Source organism: Heptranchias perlo, chromosome 23, assembly GCF_035084215.1.
Source record: "Heptranchias perlo isolate sHepPer1 chromosome 23, sHepPer1.hap1, whole genome shotgun sequence".
NCBI classification, from domain to species: Eukaryota; Metazoa; Chordata; class Chondrichthyes; order Hexanchiformes; family Hexanchidae; genus Heptranchias; species Heptranchias perlo.
In genome coordinates, this window is record NC_090347.1 from 35,559,312 (window position 1) to 35,571,382 (window position 12,071).

General features: G+C 43.8%; 1 protein-coding gene across 2 annotated transcripts in view; it reads right to left on the reverse strand.

Annotated features, from left to right (window-relative positions):
- The window catches only part of LOC137341248 (putative uncharacterized protein MYH16), a 314,830-nt gene extending 308,840 nt beyond the window's left edge, over positions 1-5,990 (reverse strand). For both annotated transcript variants that reach the window (XM_068004337.1, XM_068004334.1), the window contains exon 1: positions 5,743-5,990. In XM_068004337.1, the coding sequence (XP_067860438.1) occupies positions 5,743-5,826 (84 nt within the window). In that variant the 5' untranslated portion in view covers positions 5,827-5,990. The remainder of the gene's footprint in view (positions 1-5,742) is intronic.
- Between the last annotated feature and the right edge of the window lie 6,081 nt (positions 5,991-12,071).

Sequence of the window (12,071 nt, forward strand, 5' to 3'; positions counted from 1 at the left end):
AAGAAAACTAATATTGAATCGGGGACAGGGACTCAATAAAATTAACATAAGTAAAACAACAGTAATGAAGAAAATAATAGCAGTAAAGAGTGAGAAATCCCCAGGACCAGATGGTCATCCGTGGCTAAGTAAAGAAATCAAGGATAGTATCCGACTAAAAACAAGGACATATAAGGTAGCCAAACTTAGTGGGAGGATAGAAGATTGGGAAGTCTTCAAAAGACAGCAAAAAGTAACTAAAGGATTGATTAAGAAAGGGAAGTTAGATTATGAAAAGAAATTAGCAAAAAATATAAAAACAGATAGCAAGAGTTTCTATAGTTATATAAAAAGAAAAAGGGTGGCGAAGGCAAATGTAGGTCCCTTAGAGGATGAGACCGGGAAATTAATGGTGGGAAACATGGAGATGGCAAAAATGCTGAACAAATATTTTGTTTCAGTCTTTACGGTAGAGGACACTAAGAATATCCCAACACTGGACAAACAGGGGGCTCTACGGGGGGGAGGAGCTAAATACGATTAAAATCACTCAGGAATTGGTACTCAGTAAAATAATGGAACTCAAAGCGGATAAATCCCCTGGACCTGATGGCTTCCATCCTAGGGTCTTGAGGGAAGTGGCAGTAGGGATTGTGGATGCTTTGGTGATAGTTTTCCAAAATTCCCTGGACTCAGGAGAGGTCCCGGCAGATTGGAAAACTGCTAATGTAACACCGTTATTTAAAAAGGGTAGTAGGCAGAAGGCTGGAAATTATAGGCCAGTTAGCCTAACATCTGTGGTGGGTAAAATTTTGGAGTCCATTATTAAGGAGACAGTAATGGAACATTTAGATAAGCATAATTTAATTGGACAAATTCAGCATGGCTTTATGAAGGGGAAGTCATGTCTGACAAATTTGCTTGAGTTCTTTGAGGATATAACATACAGGGTGGATAAAGGGGAACCAGTGGACGTAGTGTATTTAGACTTCCAGAAGGCATTCGACAAGGTGCCACATAAAAGATTATTACTTAAGATAAAAATCACGGGATTGGGGGTAATATTCTGGCATGGGTGGAGGATTGGTTATCGAACAGGAGGCAGAGAGTTGGGATAAATGGTTCATTCTCGGACTGGCAACCAGTAACCAGTGGTGTTCCACAGGGGTCGGTGCTGGGTCTCCAACTCTTTACAATCTATATTAACGATTTGGAGGAGGGGACCGAGTGCAACATATCAAAATTTGCAGATGATACAAAGATGGGAGGGAAAGTAGAGAGTGAGGAGGACATAAAAAACATGCAAGGGGATATAGACAGGCTGGGTGAGTGGGCGGAGATTTGGCAGATGCAATATAATATTGGAAAATGTGAGGTTATGCACTTTGGCAGGAAAAATCAGAGAGCAAGTTATTTTCTTAATGGCGAGAGACTGGAACGTACTGCAGTACAAAGGGATCTGGGGGTCCTAGTGCAAGAAAATCAAAAAGTTGGTATGCAGGTGCAGCAGGTGATCAAGAAAGCCAACAGAATGTTGGCTTTTATTGCTAGGGGGATAGAATATAAAAACAGGGAGGTATTGCTGCAGTTATATAAGGTATTGGTGAGACCGCACCTGGAATACTGCATACAGTTTTGGTGTCCACACTTAAGAAAAGACATACTTGCTCTCGAGGCAGTACAAAGAAGGTTCACTCAGTTAATCCCGGGGATGAGGGGGTGGACATATGAGGAGAGGTTGAGTAGATTGGGACTCTACTCATTGGAGTTCAGAAGAATGAGAGGCGATCTTATTGAAACATATAAGATTGTGAAGGGGCTTGATCGGGTGGATGCGGTAAGGATGTTCCCAAGGATGGGTGAAACTAGAACGAGGGGGCATAATCTTAGAATAAGGGGCTGCTCTTTCAAAACTGAGATGAGGAGAAACTTCTTCACTCAGAGGGTGGTTGGTCTGTGGAATTTGCTGCCCCAGGAAGCTGTGGAAGCTACATCACTAGATAAATTTAAAACAGAAATAGACAGTTTCCTAGAAGTAAAGGGAATTAGGGGTTACGGGGAGCGGGCAGGAAATTGGACATGAAGCTGAGTTCGGATCGGTCAATGCCCTGTGGGTGGCGGAGAGGGCCCAGGGGCTGAGTGGCCGGGTCCTGCTCCTACTTCTTGTGTTCTTTAGAATTGTGGTTGGGATCAGATCAGCCATGATCTTATTGAATGGCGGAGCAGGCTCGAGGGGCCGATTGGCCTACTCCTGCTCCTATTTCTTATGTTCTTATGTTCTTATGTTTCCATCCCAGGGTTTTAAAGGAAGTTGGTGAGCAGATTGCAGTTGCCCTAACTATAATCTTTCAAAGTTGTCTAGATTCAGGGACTGTCCCTCTGGATTGGAAAATTGCACGTCACTCCGCTTTTTAAGAAAGGAGAGAGAGGAAAACCGGGGAATTATAGACCAGTTAGCCTAACATCTGTCGTGGGGAAATTGCTGGAGTCTATAATTAAGGATAGGGTGACTGAACACCTCGAGAATTTTCAGTTAATCAGGGAGAGCCAGCATGGATTTGTGAAAGGTAGGTTGTGCCTGACAAACCTGGTTGATTTTTTGAAGAGGTGACTAAAGTAGTGGTCAGGGGAATGTCAATGGATGTTATTTATATGGACTTGAAGAAGGCATTTGATAAAGTCCCACATAAGAGACTGTTAGCTAAGATAGAAGCCCATGGAATCGAGGGAAAAGTACGGACTTAGTTAGGAAGTTGGCTGAGCGAAAGGCAACAGAGAGTAGGGATAATGGGTAAGTATTCATATTGGCAGGATGTGACTAGTGGAGTCCTGCAGAGATCTGTCTTGGGGCCTCAATTATTCACAATATTTATTAATGACTTAGATGAAGGCATAGTAAGTCTCATATCTAAGTTTGCCAATGACACAAAGATTGGTGGCATTGTAAGCAGTGTAGATGAAAACATAAAATTACAAAGCGATATTGATAGATTAGGTGAATGGGCAAAATTGTGGCAAATGGAATTCAATGTAGACAAATGTGAGGTCATCCACTTTGGATCAAAAAAGGATAGAACAGGGTACTTTCTAAATGGTAAAAAGTTAAAAACTGTGGATGTCCAAAGGGACTTAGGGGTTCAGGTACATAGATCATTGAAGTGTCATGAACAGGTGCAGAAAATAATCAAGAAGGCTAATGGAATGCTGGCCTTTATATCTAGAGGACGAGAGTATAAAGGGGCAGAAGTTATGCTGCAGCTATACAAAACCCTGGTTAGACCGCACCTGGAGTACTGTGAGCAGTTCTGGGCACCGCACCTTCGGAAGGACATATTAGCCTTGGAGGGAGTGCAGTGTAGGTTTACTAGAATGATACCCGGACTTCAAGGGTTAAGTTACAAGGAGAGATTACACAAATTGGGGTTGTATTCTGTAGAGTTTAGAAGGTTAAGGGGTGATCTGATTGAAGTTTATAAGATGTTAAGGGGAATGGATAGGGTAGATAGAGAGAAACTATTTCCGCTGGTTGGGGATTCTAGGAGTAGGGGGCACAGTCTAAAAATTAGAGCCAGACCTTTCAGGAGTGAGATTAGAAAACATTTCTACACACAAAGGGTTGTAGAAGTTTGGAACTCTCTTCCGCAAAGGGCAATTGATACTAGCTCAATTGCTAAATTTAAATGTGAGGTAGATAGCTTTTTGGCAACCAAAGGTATTAAGGGATATGGGCCAAAGGCAGGTATATGGAGTTAGATCACAGATCAGCCATGATCTTATCAAATGGCGGAGCAGGCATGAGGGGCTGAATGGCCTACTCCTGTTCCTATGTTCCTATGTAACACTTAGGTCGATTGCAGCACCGAGGCTCATTGTAACACCCCGACTTGCTGCAGATTCTGTTTACTGTCCTTTCTAATTTATTCCAGTGTCAATTGATGCTAATTTCCATTGTCTTCTACACTATCCACAGTAGATCCCTGTTCAAGTCACAAGGTAGCTGGCTGCTGCCCCAGTCTCCCTCGCTAGTAAATGGTCACAGTTCCCTCTCAAAATGGTGAAATATCATCAAGCCTCTCTCTGAAACCTCAGCAACTATGAGGAGTTAGTGCCATATATATCTATATATAATATATTAACAACCTTGCATCCACATTCACATCCTGTATCAGCTTTCTCCAATATAAATTCCTATCTCCACATTAGAATAGAAACTACCTATGTAAACCAGTCATGCTGTAATTACACCCTCCATCTGTGGTGGCAGTATAACGCCTTAGTTTTCCATTTTCCTGCTGCTCAGTCCAAACCACAGAGAAATTCCTTTCCCTGCAACCAATTCTATTTCCAAAATAGTTATAAGTTTTGTCGAAGTATTATACACAAATAAGGACAGGATGCAGGAAAGAAAATGGATATTGAATTCCACCTGCACGGCCAGGTCCAGTTATCCTTTGCCCTCTAACGGCCTTTCACTTGAAAACTATACTTGGCTTTCACCTCCCATGAACGTCAAGGGAGATCAAGTAATATTTTAGAATTTATTTTAGTCCCGTGGAAGAAAATTGCAATGTGCCAAAGACTGACTGTCACCTGCCAAACTGAGAGCGATGACAAGAGAAATCAAATAGTTATTGAAACACAAACCAAACATAAAGTATTAACCAGCCTTTGTGAACAAGAATCACGCATCTTTGTGTATTATCTACTTGAAAATCAGCTTTCAATTATATATTTCATAACTACTTGTATTATGCCAAGAATTACTTAAAATTTATCGCATTTATTATTATGAGCTGTCAAATTGACATTGGTGTCAGATTTGGCTCAGTGGCAGCATTCTTGCCTCTGATCCTAAAGGTAAAGTGTTCAAGCCCCACTGCAGAGACTTCAGCACATAATCGAGGCTGGCACTTCAGTGCAATACTGAGGGAGTGCTGCACTGTTAGATGTGCCATCTTTTGGATCAGGTGGCCCTGTCTACCTATCAGGTGGACATAAAAGATCATGAAGAGCAGGGGAGTTCTCCTAGTGCCCTGGCCAATATTTATCTCAACCAACACCACTAAAGCAGATCAAATGTTCATTTATCTCATTGCTGTGTGTGGAACCTTGCTGTGTGCAAATTGGCTAACACGTTTCCTACATTACTATAGTGACTACACGTTCAAAGTACCGCATTGGCTGTAAAGCACTTTGGGCCATCCTGAGGATGTGAAAGGCGCTATATAAATGCAAGTCCTTTCTCTTTTTAGTACAAAACAGTAAAGATATATTCATGTTTTTGTTTACCAAGCAAATTGTATTTCTATATATATAAAATCAACTGTGAACATTTATACTTTAACTTTTTGAAGATAAATGATAATTACGTTAACAAACTGATTTAACATCCTTAAATACACTTCAAGAAAAAGCACAATGTGGATAATTTCTATTTTATTCCAAACTTGCGTCTTTTTCCTGATATTATTAATTCGGATATTAAAATTTAGTTGCTGCAAAACACATGATTAAAAATCTTAGCTTTTTAGATTTAAGTGAAAGCCCTGCATTATCTCTTGATAAAGCTGACAGCACCATTGATAGAAGTCAGCCCTCAGCGCATGCATTAAAAGAGATAATAGAAGAGTCAGAGTTACATTAACATCAACACAAGACATTTCCAATATAATCTGAAAATGACAATAATATACTGTCTCTCTAACCATGTATAGTCTAAGGACAGCTTCAGAAATGAGGAAAAGGATGGCATTTCTGTCTTACATGTGCTAGAGGCTTGACTTGAACACTAATAGTTGGACGATACTGATGAAAATCTGTTTGGATCACACAAACTTTCTTCTCCATCCTCCCAGACAGCAGCCTCTCATCCCGCCATCACTCAGGCATGTAGAGGAAGCGTGTGAGACCAGTCCGAGCAGCCTGGTGTTACCTGACCCTTCAGAAGTACTGAAAGAGAAGTAGTGAGAGAAAAGAGAGGGGGGAGGGGGAAAAAAAAAGAAAAGCTTCAGCCAAGCCCCAAAGCCAAATTGCGTGGAGAAAGCCTCCCTCTGCTTTATAGCTTTAAAGAAACCCCGCCTGCAAGGAGCCAGCCAGCCCAGGCATTCAATTACTCTCTTATCTGATCAACAAACATCAGTTGTACTAGCTCCGCAGCAGGGCTGACATCTGCAGCAATACGTACTACATCGATCCATGCTTCCAAACAGAGGAGAGGTTTCTACAGTGACCAGTGCAACCTTTTCAACTGCTAACCTTTTCACTCTATCCCTAATAGGATGGCGGCAGAGGGGGTGGGGGGGTGTTGAGGAAGGGGAGGGGGAGGGGGGGAGGTTTGGAACGACTTTCCTGAATAGCTGCCTCACTGAAAGGGTTAAAAATAAGCCAGCAGAAAGGAGCTCCAAGCTTTCACAGCGCTGGCCGGCTGTGGGTTTCAGCTTGCTGCCAAAAGTGCAGAGCAGCACGAATAAAATTAGGAGCAAATTTCTACTGCCAATGTTTTCCCTTCTCTTAAAAGGCTGACTTAAAAGAATATTTCTTACTACAGCGAGCGGTCCCAGCCAGCCCTGCATGCTCCATTACAGACAATTTGAAGTTCCAGGTCTAAACCGCAACTCAAGATTTTTGGTATTTCTTTCCACCCTGGCACACCTGGGTGAAAGTATCCTTAGTTCCGTTTGTTATGTTAGATACATAAGCCGGGAAATTACTGTTTGTGGTCTATGGGGTAGGAACGTTGACCGTGCTCATCTCACATTATGTGGTGCTTGAACAAAGTTTATTTTGAGCAGCAATATGCTAAAATCACAAAGACCACTTCCAAGCTACAGTAAAGCGGCCTACTTCTTTGAAGGATTTAAGGGGATTTCTTGGTTTCAGTTTGGTCCTTACTTCTGGTTCAGTGGCTATCTGAAATGCAATGGTACATTTACCTTTCACTGGCGTGTTACAACACTACACTGGAGAGAGCCTTGGACTTGTGCATACAAAGTAGTTTAACATTTTTCGGAATCATACACTGGTTTACAAGTTGGTCTGGTTGTTTTAAAAATTTGCTGACACAGAAGCTGCAGGAACATGCATTAATGCAATCTAAATCTGTGCTATAGTTAGACATACTGGTATATCTGCACTCCTCCAATTCAGGCCTCTCGCGCATCCCCGATTTTCATCGCTCCACCATTGGCAGCTGTACCTTCAGCGGCCTTAGCGGCCCTAAGCTCTGGAATTCCCTCCCTAAAACTCTCTGACTTTCTACCTCGCTCTCCTCCTTTAAGTCACTCCTTAAAACCTACCTCTTTGGTTAAGCTTTTGGTCACTTGTCCTAATGTCTTTTTATTTGGCTCAGTGTCTAATTTTGTCTGCTAATGCTCCTGTGAAGGGCCTTGGGACGTTTTACTACATTAAAGGCACTATATAAATTACAAATTGTTGTTGTTGTTATAGCTGTATTAATGGTCAACAGTATTACAGCTACTGGCTCCAGCCCAGTATATGTACAGCAAAACGTAAGCTAGCAAAATAGAGTTATTAGCATTGCTTGAGTGCATGACTGAGCTCCTTTTACTGGCTTCTAAATATATACTGATTAAGTTCTAATATTAGAGAGCTAGCCTCATACCTCTTGCCTTGAGTACAGTCTGATAGTTGACCTAACTCTGGTTGTGCATTGATGCCCATCCAACACTACTTCACATGGGTGTGTGAGTGTTAGCACACTGTGACTGACCCATTTAGCAATTTGGGATCAGGATGCTTTGCTGGTGGTGTCCACCAGTACGTGGGCAGGGGCTGCCATCACCTTGTCTAGAGCCATTTTATATTGTTCTTTGGCTGTCTGCTCCTGTAGTCAGAGTCCACTGCAGTCAATGGTCAGATGAAGCTAAAACTGCCTCATTTTGTTAGACTGGTGTTCAGGAAGACTCATTTTTCTCAGGTCTTAGCATCTGATAACAGTGTAAGTTTGCACGAGCAGCAGTACCCCCTTGATAAGGTCATCATGTACCAGTGGCCAATTTGGCACAATCTGCACATGAAGTTCCCTTCTATGGTCAGCTCACAGTGAGAGTGCCAGCACGATTTGACCCAGCCAGTAATGTAAAGGCCCTTAGTTGTGCCATTGGGTTGAGTCCTCACTTGCCCGTCGGCCTATCTGCCCCTTTGTGTCAGCCATGGCTCAGTGGTTAGCACTCTCGCCTCTGGGTCAAAAGGTTGTGGGTTTAAGATCCACTCAAGAGACTTGAGCACAAAATCTAGACTGACGTTCCAGTGCAGTACTGAGGGAGTGCCGCACTATCGGAGGTGCCATCTTTCAGCTGAGACGTTAAACTGAGAACCCGTCTGCCCTCTCAGGTGCATGTAAAAGATCTCATGGCACTATTTGGAAGAAGAGCAGGGGAGTTCTCCCTGGTGTCCTGGCCAATATTTATCCCTCATCCAACATCACTAAAACAAATTATCTGGTCATTTATCATATTGCTGTTTGTGGGACCTTGCTATGTGCAAATTGGCAGCCGCGTTTCCCTACACTTCAAAAGTAGGGAAACGCGACTATAATTGGCTATAAAGCACTTTGGGGCATCCTGAGGTCATGAAAGGTGCTATATAAATGCAAGTCCTTTCTCTATCTTCCCCTCCGTAGGGGCTTTTCTGTGGTAATGGCGAGGACCATGTCGAACACACAAGCAGACGTGTGCAGATCACCAGGAACTGGTGCAGATCACCTCAAATCAGCTCAGTCTAACAGACTTACAAGAGGAGCACACCACAAATGCTCAACAATAAATCTGCTGAAAGTTTTACTTTTACAGTTTTCAGCAATTTCATACAGCGTCTGTTCTCAGACAAATGTAAGGAATCTTACAACACCAGGTTATAGTCCAACTGTTTTATTTGAAAATCACAAGCTTTTGGAGGCTTTCTCCTTCGTCAGGTGAAGTGTGGGATTCCATGAAAGGTTACCGCATTTATAGTCAGAGAACAATACCTGGTAATTACAGATAATCTTTCCAACTGCCCGTTGTCAAGGCAATCAAAGTGTTCAGACAGAGAGATGTTCTCAGACAGATCGAGCTCCGAGTTTTTAACATACTAAAAATTAATATGGTCTCCTTACAAACTCATTTGATCACTGCAGTGAAACCACACACTTGTAATATCACAGCATGGGCACAATACAAAGGAGGTGGCATTAAACAGCACCTCAAGCACACAGACCTGCCTGGCTATCCACATGTTCAGGTTAGCACCTGATATTTTTCACCCGCATAGAAATAGGGTCAGGTTGGCAGCCGGGCTGACCAGAATTCAGTCAGCTCATGTCGTATTTATGTATTACACCGGGGTTGACTTTGAGTGAATGTGCAGTCAGGTTCCCTGTGGATGTGAGCATCACAAACCAAGCAGTATACCTTTGTGTTTTACCAAAGATTTCTTGCAAGATACATCGGGGAGATTTTCCACTTTGTTGCTCCCAGCGCATGTTTGGGAATGTGTGTGTCAGGAAACCAAGTCAAAGGGCAAATTCTCTCCACATATCAATAGAGATACTGTCATAAAAAAGGGAGGGTGGGAAATGGAATGCATCAACTGATTTACCCTTTTTATAATTACGGTCACAAGACTGTACAGGATTATTAATGAAAGGTTTACCCATGTACATGTAAACAGGACCTCGGGGTCCTGTTTGACCCTGAGCTGAGCTTCCAACGTTCCGCCTTATGCCATCTCCATCACCAAGACCGCCTACTTCTACCTCCGTAACATCATTTGTCTCCGCCCTGCCTCAGCTTATCTGCTGCTGAAACCCTCATCCATGTTTTTGTTACCTCCAGGCTCAACTATTCCAATGCTCTCCTGGCCGGCCTCCCATTTTCCACCCTCCATTAACTTGAGCTCATTGGAAACTCTGCCATCCATATTCTAACTCGCACCAAGTCCTGTTCAACCATGTACATTGGCTCTCAGTCCACCAACGCCTCAAATTTTAAAAATTCTCATTCTGGTGTTCAAAATCCTCCACGGCCTCTCCCCTCCCTATCTCTGTAACCCCTTTCAAACCTAAAACCCTCCAAGAACTCTGTGGTTCCTCCAACTCTGGATTCTTGTGAACCCCCACTCCCTTCGCCCTAACATTGGCGGCCATGCTTTCAGCCGTCTAGGCCCTAAGCTCTGGAATTCCTTCCAAAAATCTCCCTGCCTCTCCATCTCTCTCTCCTCCTTTAAGCTTACCTGTTTGACCAAGCTTTTAGTCACCTGTCCTGATGTCGCCTTCCTTTCGTTTTTGTCTTGGTATCAAATTTTTTCTGATTACATTCCTGTGAAGTGCCTTGGGACGTTTACCTATGTTGCTGTATATAATCCTTACCTTCTAACTGGAGGGGTAAAAACTCAGAAGTCGAATCGCACTCTGCCACTAACCACTAGCAGAATAACATTAGAGACTGAACTTACCGTAAGAGGTCGATAATGCAATCCTGGCACAGTGCTGGGACCACAGGCACTGGCCACCCTGCGAACCGACTCTGATCCATTTGAGATTAGTTTCTTTATATAATTTGATGGCATTTCTGGCAAATAGCACATTATATTCAGGAAGCATTGGGGGGAGGGGGCAGGTAGGTTGCCAGGAACCAGCGAAGGGTTGATGATTGTTTGTGAAGTGCAGCCATTTTACTTTGGACAAAGTCCCCATCGCAGAATTGGCCATTCGAAAGATGGGGATTGTAATTAGGGTTGACTTATCGGAAGATAGGAACAGGAGTGGGCCATTTAGCCCCTTGAGCCTGTTCTGCCACTCGATGAGATTATGGTTGATCTGTGACCTAAATCCATATACCCAACTTAGCCCCATATCCCTTAATATCTCTGGTTAACAAAAATCTATCAATCTCAGGTTATGTAAGGAGAGGTCCAGCCAGGAGCAAATTCCCCTTCTCACAGGAGCAAATTTCGCCTCCACCCCACCCCTCCCCTCCATAGGGTTGTCAACTCTCGTGGAGGTTTGATCACGTGTTGTTCTGACCACATGACATCTGACCACATGATGTCTGACCATGAGCCCCCATTCCCTGTCTCTCACCGAGCCCCCCCTTCCCCAGTCTCCCTCACCCCCCCAGCCCACATTCCCCAGTCCCCATCTCTAAATGAATCCCACCTTGGGCCCTCCGATTGCCAACTCCCGAGGTCCCCTGCTTGCCGACCCCCGACCCTCGATTGTTCCCGACACCAGCCAGTCCTGGTTCTCTGCGGCAGTGGGAGTGACGTCACAGGGCCGGAGGCAGGAAATTATCGAGTGGAGCCCAGTGTAACGGGCACCTGAATGTAAACTGATGGTGAGTGAACTCTGGTGTCCCAGAGCTCACTCACCCTGCACAGGGACAGACTTCAGCGCCGACAAGCATGCGCAAACTGGCGATACAATAAACATTTCTCCCGAGTGGCCAGCAGCAGCGCTTGGGAGAGGAACCGTCGATTTCGGGAGACTCCAGCCGAAAATGGGAGTGTTGGGAATCCTACCCCCACACCAGGGCGTTTAGCTCAAGAGCACCATACAGCTGCTCCAGTCAGCTTTTGGGAATCCCTTCGAATTTAAATCACTTCTGGGCCTATGACAGGTCTTGTACATCAGTAAAATGGGTGCCAAACATTACATTTCTGGGCTTCCAAGTGTCTGATAATGACAGCAGCTGGTGTTAAAGAGGTTTTGTTTATTCACTTTTCTGGCAAATCGCTGCCTTTTTGTCACATGGAATGAAACCATGGATGGATCATGCTGTCAAGCATTTACCTCATGAAATATTGCAGAGTTTGGAGTTAAAATGAATTATGGGATGTTCACAGCGAGTGTTCTTTGGTACAATGTCAATATTGGGCCACCCAAATTTGCCAACAACACTCGCACTAAATGAACAGGGTTTCACATTATCATTCTCCACCCCCTCTCCAGGGCCTCACGCACAGGCCCCTCAATTATAGGGCAGATACTGAGTTTACAAGGTTGATGAGAGAACCTTGCCTGCTGATTCCTGCTAATCTGGCAACGGCCCAGATTATTTTTGTGGGCCCCGGAGGTACACTCCTGTTTCTCCGAG